This window comes from Hylobates moloch, unplaced genomic scaffold (genome assembly GCF_009828535.3).
Source record: "Hylobates moloch isolate HMO894 unplaced genomic scaffold, HMol_V3 SCAFFOLD_21, whole genome shotgun sequence".
NCBI classification, from domain to species: domain Eukaryota; kingdom Metazoa; phylum Chordata; class Mammalia; order Primates; family Hylobatidae; genus Hylobates; species Hylobates moloch.
The window spans coordinates 40,749,879-40,766,738 of NW_026652296.1; the positions used below are offsets into that span (position 1 = coordinate 40,749,879).

Sequence of the window (16,860 nt, forward strand, 5' to 3'; positions counted from 1 at the left end):
CTGTCCTCAGTATGTTGCTCTCCTAGCAGGTGCTTCACTGAATTGTGTATAGCTGTTATTTGCCTCTCCTCGCCTACCTCACATACCGCGCCTCATCTCTCTCAGGGAGAAAAGCTCTCTTTGATTTTATAGCCCAAGCGCTTAACTATAGGCTCAGTCTGGACCTGGAGCTAGATGGCCTCAGTTCAAATCCAGGGTGCATCACTTAGGAGCCATATGACACTGAAAAGCTATTTAACTTCTTTGGCATCAGTTTTCTCACTGGAAAATGAAAACAATAGCCTCTTCTTCATTGGGTTGGTGAGGGGACTTTATGAAGAAATGCTTGTACAGCACTTAGAAGAGTGCCTAGCACAGAGTGAGAACTCCATAAATGTGAGCTTTTATTGTTTTATTACATAATAGTAGACAGATAGATGGACAGATAGGTGAGTAGATTGATGACAGACCTGTGTAATCCCCTATTCTTGGCTAACCATATCTGCTAGTGTTGGCTGAATTGAAATCTAGTGAAATGCCCTTTTTTTTTTTTTTTTTTTTTTGAGATGGAGTCTCACTCTGTTGCCTAGGCTGGAGTGCAGTGGCACTGTATTGGCTACCTGCAACCTCCATCTCCTGGGTTCAAGCAATTCTCCTGCCTCAGCCTCCTGAGTAGCTGGGATTACAGGCACCCACCACCATGCCTGGCTAATTTTTATATTTTTAGTAGAGACGAGAGTTCACCGTGTTGGCCAGGCTGGTCTCGAACTCCTGACCTCAGGTGATCCACCCGCCTCAGCCTCCCAAAGTGCTGGGATTACAGGTGTGAGCCACCGTACCCAGCCATGCCTTTTTAAATATATACCTAATTCTAACACTGGGCAAATAAGAGAAAAGTATCTCACAAGATATAGTGATATAGTATCTCATTATATGTTGTTTTGTAAAGTAGTTCTTGGCAATAGACGGGAAATTTGATAGTTTGTCTTCTCTTTCTACTCTCCGATAGTTACCTCCATCTCTACTTCCCTATGAATTTTCCTTAATTGTTCTTAACAGCAAAATGGTATTCAGTTGATATCCTTTACCCTGCTTTGTTGAGAACATTAGCAGTAAAACAATGTAAACAGTCATGACAGAGTCATTGGCCTTTCTAATTCTGAATGAATCTGCAGATCAGTTTCCACGACACTTGTTTACATCCAAGTATAGTGATATTTTCCATTCCTTAGAAATTTGCTTTTTCATTTAGGCAAACCTCTTTTGCATAAATATTCACCTGGAAGAGAATAACTCGGCCGAGTTTGGTATTTTTTATCTGGGATGAAGAATAAAACATGTCGAACCCGTCTCTACTAAAAATACACACAAAAAAAATTAGCCGGGCGTAGTGGCGGGCGCCTGTAGTCCCAGCTACTCGGAGAGGCTGAGGCAGGAGAATGGCGTGAACCTGGGAGGCGGAGCTTGCAGTGAGCCGAGATTGCACCACTGCACTCCAGCCTGGGCGACAGAGCGAGACTCCGTCTCAAAAAAAAACAAACAAACAAAAAAAACAAACAAAAAAAACAACAACAACAAAAAAAAAACACAACATGTCACTTATTTAACGTTTCTAACTTACAAAAAGAGAAATGTGTGTGCTTCTCTTCCTTATATGCAGGCGCCTCGTTCAGAGGCTGTCACTGTCCTCGGCTCTCTGGTCTGCTTTCCAAATACCTACCAGGAGATTCCTTTACTGCAGTCAGTGCCAGAAGTAAATGAGGCCATTACAAGAACTGAAGATGTCAAGGTACATAATGCATTTGACTGTATCTCAAGTTTAGCACTTTTTATAATTCTAGATGTATGATTATCTCTTCCATTAGTGTATATTAATCTGCTTATTCCTGAAGTTTTGCTGTATCTTTTAAATGTTTCAGTAGTTGTTTCTAGAAGGCTATTCATGGGCTATACATGTGTTAAATTCAGAGTATATTGCAGTTAGACCTTACAGCTGTAACTATAGCAGGTGTTTACGTGCTTATTGGGCCTAGGGATCATAATCATGTAGTGAATTACCCTTTGTAATAATTTTATTAGCTTAATTAACTACATTAGTGCCTCAAGTTAATTTATAAGAAATAATGGAAATAAGCCAAATATTCAATCCCCTTGTTGGCCTGATTAAATACTACTAATAATTTGAGATTCTAAATTATTTATTGGAGAATAAAAGTAAGCATTTGTTCTCCCCTCAGCTGACTTTGAGATAAACAAATGCTTTTAGAATCCCAGAATCAATCAAACTATAAAACATAATTACAGTATATAATTCAGTGTACAACATACAATTCAATTAAAGTAAAAGAAAACCAAGATTTTCCTATCTGGAAGTCTCATTTGCTTTATACCAGAAGCGCTCTACTGCCGCAGGCTGAGTGGCCTAGGGAGGCCGTGTGGAGACCCCCATTCTCCACCACCCACTCCCCCGAGCCCAGTGTTCTTCTCCCCCCAGGCTCTCACTCATAGATGAGCTCTCTGAGCTCCCTGGTTGAACTTCAGTAGCTCCTGGCTGCCTGGAACATGGTCAGAACATGTGGGAAACCAACTATGACACAAAGTTTTTATTTTACTTAATTTTGTGTTTTTAGCATTACCTCATAAATATTTTACTGAAGAATGCCACAGAAGAACCAAATGAATGTGCAAGGTAAATGTTGAATAAGAGGTAAACTATTTTAGAATTTTAAGATACACATTTATGTGTAAGTAGTTAATGTTACAAAAGAAAACACTTATTCTTTCACATAGCTCTTATACAGACTGAAAAGTATAGGAAGAATGATGCCAGGAAGATGCTTTGCATGATTATTTAAAAAGGTGTCATTATTAAGTAAAAATTGTAAAGTGCAGAGGAGTATACATAGTATACTATTTTGTGTGAGAAAAAGCAAGATTACAAATATAATCATGTATCCTCTGATATTTTCAAGAAGAAAGAAAATGAAAATATAAACCAAATATTTATAGAAATGATGTATGTGTAGGGTAGTGACTCTCAACCAGTGATGATCTTTTACACCAGGAGACATTTGGCAGTGTCTGGAAACATTTTGGCTGCTTCTGCCAGGCATCTGAGGTTGCTAGCAACCTATGATCAAGATATATGAGGTTTTCTGGGCCACTTACGTGATGAAAAGTTTCTGCCTCTCCTCCCAACGTGAAGACCAAAGCTGGGAATGCTAAAGGAGGGGAACACCTGTCTCTGATCCTCAATTTCAAACCCCATAAGGTCGCCAGAAGCCCAGCTCAGCCTCTTACTCCCTCCTAGGAACGGTTCATGCTCTGCTCCCTCTGTAGTCTCATTCCAAGACAGCAGCCCATCATTCATCACTGCCTTACCAGCTATTTGATGATTTTAAGTGTTTTTTCTCTTGTATTTTGTCTAATTTCTTTGGTTATCTTCAGTAGATGGGTTAGTTCAAATTTCCTAGTCTGCTTTTACCAGAAGCTAAACTGATAATAATTTGCAAATATTAAGCTAACATTGCATTTTTGGATAACCTCAACTTGGTTTATGTGATACCAGACTTGGTTTGGCTAATACTTTGTTCAGGAAAGTTGCTTTTATATTGATGGCCTATAACTTTTCCTTCCTCATCCTTCCCTTATCAGGTTTGATTATAATTTTATAAAGTCTCACAAAATGACTTAAGTACTATTTCATTTTCTTTAATCAGAAAGGGTTTTTACAAAATTAGAGTTAATATTCTTGAGTATTTAGTAGACCTTGATGGTAAAACTACTTAGGTCCAATATTTTCTTGATGAGCAGGTTAACCACTGACTCACTCTTCAGTGATTTTAGGACTATTAAGGTTTTCTTCTTCTACGTTTTTATTTTTTGACAGTACTGATAAACCAAACTTTTCTAGGAATTTGCCTGTTTCACCTAAATTTTAAAATATACTGGTATATGAGTTATGAGTTATCTCTATTATCTTTTTTTTTTTTTTTTTTTGAGATGGGGTCTCACTCTATCGCCCAGGCTGGAGTACAGTGGCGCAATCTCGGCTCACTGCAAACTCCGCCTCCCGGGTTCACGGCATTCTCCTGCCTCAGCCTCCCGAGTAGCTGGCACTACAGGTGCCTGCCACCACGCCCGGCTAATTTTTTTGTATTTTTAGTAGAGACGGGATTTCACCATGTTAGCCAGGATGGTCTCAATCTCCTGACCTCATGATCTGCCCGCCTCAGCCTCCCAAAGTGCTGGGATTACAGGCATGAGCCACCGCGCCCGGCCATCTCTATTATCTTTTATCTCTTTCACTTCTGTGGTTACATCCACTTTTAAATCTCTGACACGTTTTGTGTATCCTCTGATTTTTTAACTAGTCTTGCCAAAGATTTGTCAATTTTATTAGTCTTTTCAAAGACGAGACTTTTGTCTTTGTTCAACTTCTCTATTTTATATTTGCTTTTCCCACTCTCTGCTCTTTTCTATCCTTCCTTTTACTTTCTTTACAATCTTACCTTTAAGGTTATATATTATTTTCTTAACCTTTAAGGTTATATATTTAGTATATTAATTTCTCCTTTACAGATACAAACATTTAAGACTATATGTTTATTGCTAGTTACTACTTTGTCTGAATTCTATAGGTATCTTTTTGTTACTGATGTCTTAGTTAATTGCATTGTGGATCAAAATGTCTTACAGCAGTCTTTGAAATTGTTGAAATTTCTTAATGACCCACTAGGTAGTCAGTTTTTGTCAGTATCCCATATAAACTTGAAAAAAATGTATGCCCTGTTCTTTGTTGGGCATAGTCTTCTAATTATGTTTATTAAATTTTTTAAATCCTGGGCTTCAAATATTCTGTATCCTGTCTGATTTTTTTCATCAGCTTGATCACCTTCTGGAAGAAAAATGTTAAAATCTCCTGCTATTATGGTGTGTTTATGTATTTCTCCTTATATACTGTCAAATTTTGCTTTATATATTTTGAGGCTATGTGATTAGTTGCATAAAAGTTTAGAATTGTCCTATATAGTGAATCAAATATTTTGTATTTTTGTAGTGACTCTTTATTTCTAAGGAGGATTTTTTTTTATCTTAAAGACCACTGGTTTAGTTATTGTTAAATAATACTTTCTATTCTTTTTAATTAACCTTTTTATATTCTTCTTTTAGATGTCTATGCAAAAACTGTATATATCCAGATTTTATAATTTTATCCCATCCCATCTTTATTTTTTAACTGAAGCTTTAGATTCATTTTCGTTTGTTATAATTACTGATCTGTTTGGATGTACTTCTTTTATCGTATGTTATACTTTATTTTTAAAGGGAAAGAAAGATCCTATTAAAAATAACATATAATATTTCTTTTATTTCTCCTTTATCTTGCCTTCATTTCCCCATCCCGTTTTTCTTTCTTTCTTTCTTCTTTTTTTTTTTTGGATTTTTTTTTCCATTCTATTTATTACCTCAGTTATTTTTAAATCATAGGCTCCCTTTCCTTCTTGTAGAGGTTCTACTAGATATTTGAACATGCATACTTACCAAGCCTACAGCTAGTCTCTTGTTACTCTCTTCCTGAACAGTGCATGTTCCTCAGAACATAATTCCCTGATTTTGCTCCTGCCTCACTGAACTTTCTCCTTTCTGTCCCTTTTGCTGACTTCTCCTCCTCTACCTAATCTCTGATGAATGTGAGAGTGACTCAGGGTTTAGGGCTGGGCCTGTTCTCCCTATGACTTCCTGGGCACTCTTAATCTGATCAGCCTTTAAATACTATCTTCTTGCTAATTTATTTACCTGTCTCTTCCGTGAGCCCCTTTTATATTCAGACTTATATATTAAACTGCCTACTTGACATCTCAACTTGAATGTTTTAACACAACCATAACTAGAGTCTCCTTCTGACCCCCCGAGCTGACTGTCCCTCAGATTTCATCTCACCACGTGGCCCCACCGTTCCCCCAGGTTTTCAGTTCAGAAATTTAGAGAAAACCCTTGATTTCTTCTTTTTCCTACACCTACTGCATCTAAACCATCAAGTCTTGGCAATTCTTCTTCCTCTCTCTTTCTTTTGTGTAGAAAACCAAATTTCTGTGGAGTTAAAAACAGAATAGAAATGTATATAGCATGGTCGGCTTTCTGTGAAGAATATCTGGTCCTAGCACATTGTTTAGAAGAATTAACAGTGAAATTTATTTTGAAAGTTATATTTAAATATACTTTAAAATAAAATATAGCATTTGTTTTATGTTTGTGGTAGGTATTATGCATATTATGGCAAAGAAAACAATTACAAACACAATTTTTGACGGTTTTCTCAGATTTATGTTTTTTATTCTTCCTCAAAAATATCTTGAAACAGTAAAATGTAATAATCTATTAGTTTCAACAAAACTAAGTGATATATATGGGCTGTGACAATTAACAGAAAATATGCCATTTGTTTAATTAAATATTTAAGTACTAAACCGTTATCAATATTTCTATTTGTCCTGAAAATTGGCCTATTGAGGGTTCTTTATCTTTTCTTTCAAGAAGACATTCTGCTAATAGATCTATAATTTTTGCTATTTTGTATAAATAGATTTAAAGTGTTTTTTTATTTGAAAATAATGAGAAAGTATATTAAGTTTCATGAGAGTTTTCCTCTGCTTTCTTCTTTTTAAAAAGATGCATTGCCGTTTGCTCCCTTGGAGTCTGGATATGTGAAGAGCTTGCACAGTGTACAAGCCACCCTCAGGTGAAAGAGGCCATCAATGTGATAGGAGTAACTCTGAAGGTATTACCAGTTTGTAGTGCTGATTGGATATTAAGCCATATCTGAGGCATTTAACAGTTTGAGTTTGAATTAGCCCCATCTTTTTTATCCCCCAAATGACAGAGGGATTGTGATTCCCATTGCATGTGCTGTGAGGCTCCCAGGAGGGGCACCGACGGATGCTCCCCTGCTGGCAGCTGCAGCCTGGCCACCAGTGTCTCGAGTGTTCCTGGACCAGTGGCCAAATGGGTTCCTCTGGTGGCTGGGAAGCTCCTGTCACAAAGAGGACACCTGTCACCTGTTGGTGGGGGTGACAAGAGAGTGGAGTCTCGTGCTCTGGCCTCTTCAGCAGGCCTGGGAGAGGCCTCCACACCTTCCAGTTAGGCCCCTCAGTGTTCACCATCCCGCTGAATCTTGGGCACTTTAAGGACATCTTTGTCTCTTTGTTTTGTTAATGAGAAGAAGAACTGCCATTCACTGGGCACTCACACTAGGCCAGAGTAATGGCGAACTCTAAATACTTCTGTTAATCTTCAAGACAGCTCTGCAAGATAGATGTTGCAATTTCTGTTTTATACCAGAGGAAATCAAGGCTCAGAGAAATTAGGTCACAAGCCCGAGGCCACACAGGTATAAGTGATGGAACCAGCAATAAAAGCAGATCTGTGTGGTGTTAAAGACATGCTTGAGGCCGGGCGCGGTGGCTCACGCTTGTAATCCCAGCACTTTGGGAGGCCGAGGTGGGCGGATCATGAGGTCAGGAGATCGAGACCACGGTGAAACCCCGTCTCTACTAAAAATACAAAAAAATTAGCCGGGCGTGGTGGCGGGCGCCTGTAGTCCCAGCTACTTGGAGAGGCTGAGGCAGGAGAATTGCTTGAACCCGGGAGGCGGAGCTTGCAGTGAGCCGAGATTGCGCCACTGCGCTCCAGCCTGGGCCACAGAGCGAGACTCTGTCTCAAAAAAAAGACATGCTTGAACTTTCACAGGTGCTGTTAGGCTGCCTCTAAACTAGAGCTCAAATCCTGCGGGGCCCTTTCCTAGGTCCTGCTTGGAAATGGTGGTAATAAATAGCATTGCCATTATCACACTTACGGAACCGGTGAGTGCCTGGTCTCTGCCAGGCGCTGTGCTGAGGGTTTTGTGGAAGTTCTTAGTTCAGGGGTAAGTGTCCTCAGTTTACTGGTGGAAGAACTGAGGTGCAGGAGCATTAAGGAACTTGTTAAAGGCTCTAGAAGACCACCTCACTTAGCCAAAGTTCAACCCCTGAACCATCCACCTAACACCAGCATTCAGGCTGCTGCATGCCCTTCTGTGCCACCTGCCACACGCAGCTATAATAGCAACAGCACTTACAGCTGACGCCTGAGACTGTCGCCATCAGGCCAGCAACAGCCGCTGTACCACCCTTTGTGAATTATCTGCTTCTGCCCATAGGATGACCAGCCAGTGCTGTCTCCCACCCTTGATTTGGCGTCTGGCCCCTGCTTGACCAAACTCAATGCCTCCTGTTCCCCAAGTACACCCTCTGACCACCCCCATTGCCTCATACTCCGCCATTTCTCCTCCACAGCACCTGGGAGTGGAGGTGGGGGTGGTGGTTGTATTATGGGAGCTGGAAAAACACTTGCTGCTGATCCCTGTGATGAGGAATGGAAAAATTATCCAACCATAATATCACAGAAGAGTGTCCCTCCAGCCAGAGCAGGGTGCTGATCCCTGACCTTTGTCGGCAAGTTTAATCCTCAGAGCTGCCCTGTGAGGGGAAATGTCAGTGCCACCTACACTTCACAAGTGAGGTAGATGAGCTGACTAGGAACCGAAGGAGCTTGCCAAAGCCAAACCCAGAACACTCTGGCCACATGTGTGGAGTTTTGCACAACTGAGGTGTGTAGGATACCTCCTGACTCCCAAAGCCATGGAGAAATATTTACTTATAATTTATTAGAGTGAAAACAAGTTGGCTATGAATTATAGATCAATGTAGATCCCAATTCATTTTTAAATACCCTTTTTCAATTCTAAGATCTGTTTTTAAATTTTTCTTTTTTCTTAAATCTAGATGTATATAGTTAATGTAAGGTGGTTCCCCCATCTCTACTCCTTACGTGGAAAAACGGTTAATAACTCAGTGGTGTGTTAGACTGAAGGAGATAGACACACACAGACACACAGAGTCACGCATCGCATAGTGATGGGGATACGTTCTAAGAAAAGTGTCGCTAGGTGATTGCATTGTTGTGTGAACATCATAAAGAATATTACAGAAACCTATATGGTTTCTGGACTGTGCGGGATGGCCTGTTGCTCTGAGATTATAAACCTGTACAGCACACTACTATACTAAATACTATAGGAACTGAATATTCAATTGGCACACAATGGTAAGTACTTGTGTATTTAAACATATCTAGACATAGAAGAGGTACAGTAAAAATATGGCACTATAAGCTTATGGGACTAGCGTTGTATATGCGGTGCTTACCAAATGTTTCCAAAACATATTTAGGAGGTACATGACTGTATATATATTTCTATATAATATAGGAAAGAGATAGAAATTGATAACAGAGTAGAGGGATAGATATTCTTTCTGCAACTTTTCTATAATTATGGGGGAGAATATAAGACACCAGAAAAACAATGCGGTTACCACATATTGAGCTCTCACTCTGTCCACTATCCCAGCATAGCATGGAGATTGTCCTGTTGAATCCTCCCCCCTCTAGATAGCAGCAAAAGAGAAGAGGACTGAGGAAGGTCAAAGAACTGACTCCAGCTTGAATTGCTAAGAAAGCAGAGGGATCAGGATGCAGCCAAGTTGTTCTGTCTTTAACCATTATTAATAACAGGAAACTCATTGTCTTAAGTCCCGGTCTCTGAGGACACCTCCCTCCCCACTTCCCTCCTCTCCTGCCTCCCTCTAGTTTCCGTGTTGCTGTGGCAACTGGGTTGTTTTACCTAAGGACGTAGCACATAAATCGAAGAACTGAGGACTGGGAGGGAAGGAGTTGCTACAAGGAATGAGGAGAACAACCACCACTATGAGAACAGAGGACTCTAGGAGGCTTTGGGGCTCTGCCAGGAGGGAGAGAAATGGAGAAAGAGGAGGCAGTGGGGGCCTTGGCCCCACCCCCAGCCCAGCCTCAGCCTGCTTTGTGGGTAGCAGAGAGTGCAAGCCCTGGCAGGGCTTCCTGCTTTACAGGCTCCACGTAAAGCCAGCACCACCTCTCTTGTAAGAACCCTTCAGAAATGCCCTGCAAGGGTGACCTAGGTACGCCCATGAATGTGCAGAGCATTCCACTCAGCAAGGTGTTGGTTGGCTGGTTTGTTTATGGTGGGGTAGCAGATGGATAGCAGGCATGGGGTGGTTGGGGGAGGTGGTTCTAAGCCACAGCCATACTCACCAACTCTTGTGAGCTGCCCAGCCCTGCTCCTTCTCCCACCTCGGTCTTCTGAGATATGACTGACTTTCCTCCTTCTCCTTACCCCTCTGTTGTTTCTGGCTTTGAGTCCTGCCAGCTGTACTTCCTGAATGCCAATTGAATGCCCGTGGTCCGTCCCACCCACTGCCCAAGTCCATCCCTCACACACTCACCCTGCCAATACTGAGCCTCCTGATCAGAGTCACGAGTCCTAGACTGGCCCCCACAGATTACTGTTCATACCGCTGTCAGAGGGATCTGTCCACGCACAGGCTGACCAGTGCAGCCCACAGGCTGGAGCACTCAGCATGGCACTCTGTCGGTGCTCTATGACTATATGCTGGAGAAGTGAGAGAGCAAATGAATGGCTTATTTCATCTCCACCATTCCCCACCTCTTTCATTACATGTCAGTAACACCACCCTGCCTGCGGCCCCTTGTATCCGACCGACCTTTCCAATCTTGGTGCCTGGGCCCTGCCACCCATACCTGGAAGGAGACCCCACATCCCCCCTGCATTCTTTCAGGCACAGCTTAGCTCTCCTCTCCCTCCACGATGCCTTCTCTCTGCCTGTTTTCCTCCAAGCCTCATGTCCCACTCCTGTCTGCCCATAGCTTTTGTGTCTTGTCTGTTGGCTCTCATAATTTTCCCTTGTCTGTTTCCAGCTTCTTGAGTTCAGAGCTTTGCCAGCCTTATGTTTCCACCTGGTGACTCTGCCACTGTGGTGCAGCAGCAACACACACAGTGCCCACTCATGTTCTCCCACTCTCTCAGAGTTTCATCTTCATCTTAGGCACACCACGCACATCCTTAAGGGGGCCATGCTAGACATTAACCATTACAGTGGTGAACAATATATGCAGGAAAATAACAAACAAAAAGGTCAGCGCTGATAGCCTGTAATGCTGTGAAGGAGATCTAATAGGGGAATAGGATGAAGCTGAAGAGCTGAGGGGGTGGGCTACCACCCAGCTCTTGGCAGGGGGGGTGTGGTGGCCTCAGGGAGGAGATGACATTTTGTGCCACAATTTGAAAGGTGTAACAATGCAAACCACATGCAGACCTGGGGATTAAGTGTTCCAAGCAAAGTTGGGGAAGGAGCAGGTGCAAAGGCCATGGGGCAGGAGCAAGCCAGAGTGAGAGATGGAACAAGGCCAGTGGAAATTTGGTCATCTGGGATGTGGGGTCTCTGTGGCCAGGGAAGGCTGTGAAGAGCCCCTGAGTGCAACGACTACAGCCCTGGGTTTAGCTAGTGCCTCTCAGGTAGGGGTAGTCAGTAACTGTTTATTCTGTAGAATTAAAAAACCTTTCCCTTATCTTCTTCCTTGTTCTGTACATTTGTCACTGGGGCACTAAACGTTGATGATGGTCTGCTTCATGTGGCTTAGAGTGAGGTGTCCCTATACTAGGGTCAGTGACGAACCTTTCCTGCTGTAGATAATGAGATATGGATAATGGTGTAGCCGCATGTTCTGGCCAGGGAGGAAAGCAGAGGGTGCCCTTATCCCTTCTATGCTCTCCCAGCATGAAAAAGTAAGACCTTGAAGGTGCTGCCCTTAGACATGCTGCTTCACAATCAATGGAAGCATCCAGCCCTTGGTGGTGACTTGAGACGCATGCCAGCCTCAGGAAACATACTCAAAATAATTGAGTATACCATAATTCATTAGTTATCTTCTCCTACACTCTAATTTTACACATTCTTAGTATGTTATACATGTAGGTCAAGTTTTATTTCATAGGATAGAAAGCCATTTGATCAATCCCTGTTTCTCCATGTGTTAAAATGAAAATAACATCTACCTTGCAGAGCTGTCAGTGAAGATTTATCAGTGAGAGAATGAGTAAAATCCTTGTAAAAGGTTCAGCGTACGGGGGTACATTTTAATTTTCTCTAGTTGTCAAAAATATGATTTATGTGAGCTGAATAAGAAATTTGAAATTATGGTTTTAATTTCCAAATGAGTAAATGAAAGCTCCTTGTTCCTGTGGAACGTTATGTAAATTAACACAGTGAGGCTAGAGAAGGGGCAGTTTTAAAATGGTGATGTGACGATGTCTAAACTCTCTGGTAATGGGACATATTTTTCATCAATTTGAGGCAAAACAGATAAATGTAATCTATAAGGAACTGAGAAGAAATAACTATTTTGTCCTTTTAAGAATGATGCACCTGTTAAGTTATGTGTCTGCTTTGGGATTCGGTTTCCTTTTATAGTTTCCCAACAAAATCGTGGCCCAGGTAGCTTGCGATGTGCTTCAGTTGCTGGTTTCCTACTGGGAGAAGCTTCAGATGTTTGAAACCTCTCTGCCTCGGAAAATGGCAGAAGTAAGTCTTTTTTTCTGTAATACTAAAACATAGGCATTTCCTTTTTACTGTATTTGGTATTTAATTAATTATAGATATTCAAATAATTGTTAGAGAACCGACTATTAAATTGCCACAAGTCACTCGTTTTAAGATTAAGTTAGACTGGTTCTTCTCAGCTGTGATTTCAGGCACTATGTAAGGAAGCCAGCAGTATTCCAGACAGAGGCTTATACTTGGGGAGTTTGAAAGGCAGGCACGACCACAACAAAGAGACCTTTTGTAGATTGGGCTTCATTCATCAAGAGCAATTTGGATGGTGCCAACAAGGAGTAGGCAGCTGGTTATGATGCCCTCCATGAGGGGTGGAGGGGGGCAGCTGTTGCGTAAAACAGAAGTCTCTCCCAGACTAAAGCCCTGGACCACACTTTCTGCCCTAGCATGATTACCGGCTGTAATGAGATTGCTACCACGATAACCTTTGTGGGGGTAACTGGTAGGAGAGAGGGGTGGAAGGAATAGGAAGAATCTTCTCAACAGTCATATCCTGAAGGCCACTTGCATCCAAGTGTGCTTTGCCTGTACACAAGCAGGCAGCTTCACCCCCGTAGGTGTCCATGGGATAAGGCACTTCTACTGATTTTTATAGCTGCACTTTTAAAACATGCCCTGTTCTTATACATCCAGTGGTAACTCTTCGAGGAAACTTGATTTGTCTCCATGAGGTATTACAAAGAGAGAGAAGAAGTGATATTGATTTATTTTCTCTCAGCCCTAGACAGATTTCACTGGAAAGATCACTTTGTTCTCTCAGAGATACAATAAAAGGCACAAGTGATTTTTGACCTTAAGTAACCTAGAGTGAAATGGAGTTTGGACATGGGAACATAAAGTGCTCTGAAATGGAAAGTAGGGTTTTGGGGTGACGATGTAATTTATCATCTAAATGGGACCGCTTTTGAGAATAAAGGGGGTGCTGTTTACACCAGGACAGCAGGTGGAGACGTAGGGTAATTTACAATAAAACTAAAATGGGAGCATTTTCATAATTATTTTTGGAAGTATTTTTTTACTTCACTATGAAAACTGTGGAAACATGTTCAGAATTATGTGACTGCAGAGAGAAGTACTCTTTTCTCTGCCTTCCCTCCTAATTTTTCAACCAGAAAAGTAGAGTAGAAACTGGATGTGGCCCCATTGTCTTTCCCTAATTTTCAAGATCACCACACAGCTGGCCCTCTGCTTTGTATCACCTTTCTCTGGTGAGTTGGCACCAAGCTGGGTTTAGTTGCAAGGCCATCGTGGGACTCCTAACATAGGCTTACAAAGGCTTACAAATATGGTCTGTTTGATTGGGGATTTATCTTTTATGCAGATCCTTGTGGCCACAATTGCTTTTCTTTTACCAAGTGCAGAGTACTCCTCAGTGGAAACAGACAAGAAGGTAGGTGGCACATTAAGTTTTTCCTAGAGTTTTTTTATTTTAACGTAAGGTAAAATGATAAATAATGTTACAACTAGTGATATCCTTTGTAATATCCTTCTCTATTGGCCTTAACAGTCTTTTTTGTGAAAATGCTACTTATTTATTTATTTACTTACTTACTTATCTACCTATCTAGCACCTGCATGTCCACTGAATACTGTGTGTAGGGACAATTCTCTTATTATTACATGTAGTGAGATTTAAGAGACTGCAGCATAAGTTACGGGGCATGTTCTTCTTCCAGTTTATTGTGTCCTTGCTACTCTGCCTCTTGGACTGGTGCATGGCATTGCCCGTGAGTGTCCTTCTCCACCCCGTGTCCACGGTGGTCCTAGAGGAGCAGCATTCGGCCAGAGCCCCCTTGCTGGATTATATCTACAGGGTGAGTCTCCACCTGGGCCTGGGGGAATGGAGTGTGGGTTTATATGCCAGAGAACCACCAAAATATGTCTTATGCATGTACTTATTTGTCATTGCCCTTTTGAAAAGGATTTATGGTGGCTTAAACATTTTCTTAAAAAGTAAATAACTTGGCTGGGCGCAGTAGCTCACGCCTGTAATCCCAGCACTTCGGGAGGCTGAGGCGGGCAGATCACAAGGTTAGGAGATTGAGACCATCCTGGCTAACATGGTGAAACCCTGTCTCTACTAAAAGTACAAAAAATTAGCCGGGCATGGTGGTGGGTGCCTGTAGTCCCAGCTACCCCGGAGGCTGAGGCAGGAGAATGGCATGAACCTGGGAGGCAGAGTTTGTAGTGAGCCGAGATCTCACCACTGCACTCCAACCTGGGTGACAGAGCGAGACTCCATCCCAAACAAAAAAAAAAGTAAGTAACTTAAGGACTGAAAGCAGAACAGATGTAAAGAAGCAGTGGTTACCAAGTTAAAGATGCATGATCTTTAAACAACTGCAGTTTCATCAGAATTCTTCAGTTTTCATGGTACATGTTCTATGTCTACTTAAAGAACTGTTCATATTATAGGGATATCTATATCCCTATCCCTAGGGCAAATGGCTTCTTTTAAAAAGATTAATTTATTTTTGTTGATACATATTAGATGTACATATTTTCAGGGTACATTTGATAATTTAATACATTCACGTAATCAAATCAGGGTAATTGGGATGTCTGTCTTAAATGTTTATCTTTTCTTTATGCTAGGGACACTAGAATTATTCTCTTCTAGCTATTTTGAAATCTACAGTTGATTATTGTTAACTACAGCCACCCTACTAATCTATAGAATGCCAGGTCTTATTTCTTTTTTCTATTTGTATACAGCATTAGTTTGACAAAATCTGTTTATCAAAGGAAGAAAAAGGTTTAATGGTCTTAGTAATCGTTTTGCCTCAAAAAAATCTTAAGAAATGAATTAAGGAACTATGTCACATCAAAGTAATTAGCTTCATCATTTTTATAACATTTAAAATATTCTTAGTTAACCCCCCATCCCTTCCCCCTACACACATACACACTGATGACTAGGTGTGGCATTTGCTCTGGATTGCTTATAATATCCTTCTGTAATTTGTCTTAACAGTGTCTCTCAAACCTTGGTTGTTTGTTTGGCATTTGCATGTCCACTGAATAATTACTGTTATGGAGGGAAAATTCTGTGGTTTATTCTTTTAGTAAGAAACCTTTAATAATAAAGAAGAGTCCAAGTCACCTGATTACTTTGTTGCCTTATTTTTAAAAGTATTACTTTAAAAAAAAAACAAAATCACCTAATTGTGGTTGAAATTCTACTAAAAAGTATTTGTATATTCTTAAGTGGTTTCTTCAGTAGTCAAAGATTTTAATAACTATATTAGGATTCATTAAATACTTCTGTTGTTTTTGTGGCTTATAAACCTGTACAGAGCTTAGTTTGGGCCAACTGCATTAGCCACAATCACTTATGTAAATCTCTTTTCTGAGTTCTTTCTTTTCTTAAAGATTTCTCTTAAAATTGCTTTACCACTATAAAAGTCACCTCATAGTAAAGATTCATAAATTTACTAAATAACTGTTTGTTTTGTATTTTAAAAGTAAACTTTTTATTGAAGTATAATATGCTTCCAGAAAACTGCATCAGTCTGTAAGTGAAAGCTTGATGAATTTTTACCAAGTGAGCATGCTTGTAAAATCGGAGTCCGGATCAGGAAACAGAACGTTCCTGGCATCCTGGAAGCCTTCTCTGTGCCTCCCCGTAGCCACTGGCCCCATACCCATGTCCGGGGATAGCCGCTATCTTGTGTAACAGAGCAGAGTAGTTTTGCCTGTTTTGAACTTTATACAAATTGAGTCATACAGTATGTCCTCTTTTGTCTGACATCTTTTGCTCAACATTATTTTTGAGTGATTTATTCAAACCGTTGTGAATAGTTGCAGATTTTTCACTCTTGGTGATATATAGTATTACACAGAATAAACCACAATGTATTTATCCCTTTTACTGTTCATAGACATTTGGATAGTTAGAGTTTTGGACCAATAAAATGTGAATATTCAAGTTTTTTTTTTTTTTTTGTACATATACGTTTGCATTTCTGTTGGGTGTATACCTAGGAGTGAAGTTGCTAGAATACATGTATTCTGCCTTATTGGTGAACACCAAATAATTTTCCAAAGTAGTTGTGCTAGTTTACACATAACATGTGGTTTTAATGTGCATTTCCTACATTTATTGTATTTTGGCTACTAGAAATTAATTCAGTGATTGCAACTTAATTTTTAAATTAATAAGAGAGCTGCCATAAGGATTTTCCTATACTGCATTTTTTGCTAGGAAGAGGGCATAGTCAAGTGGTTGCCCTGATAACTGTAATTCTTGGTACTTTGTAGCCATTTACAAAGAGTACCTGACCACATGGCCTCTTGCCATGTCAGCAAACCAAAGCTAGTCATCTAAAAGTGA

The 16,860-nt window shown here is 40.7% G+C and overlaps 1 protein-coding gene across 3 annotated transcripts in view; it reads left to right on the forward strand.

Moving 5' to 3' along the window:
• The window catches only part of RALGAPA2 (Ral GTPase activating protein catalytic subunit alpha 2), a 340,962-nt gene that overhangs the window by 184,028 nt on the left and 140,074 nt on the right, over nt 1-16,860 (forward strand). For all 3 annotated transcript variants that reach the window (XM_058432702.1, XM_032142466.2, XM_058432703.1), the window contains exons 26-31: nt 1,640-1,768; nt 2,610-2,668; nt 6,652-6,760; nt 12,384-12,494; nt 13,849-13,917; nt 14,204-14,341. In XM_058432702.1, the coding sequence (XP_058288685.1) occupies nt 1,640-1,768; nt 2,610-2,668; nt 6,652-6,760; nt 12,384-12,494; nt 13,849-13,917; nt 14,204-14,341 (615 nt within the window). The remainder of the gene's footprint in view (nt 1-1,639; nt 1,769-2,609; nt 2,669-6,651; nt 6,761-12,383; nt 12,495-13,848; nt 13,918-14,203; nt 14,342-16,860) is intronic.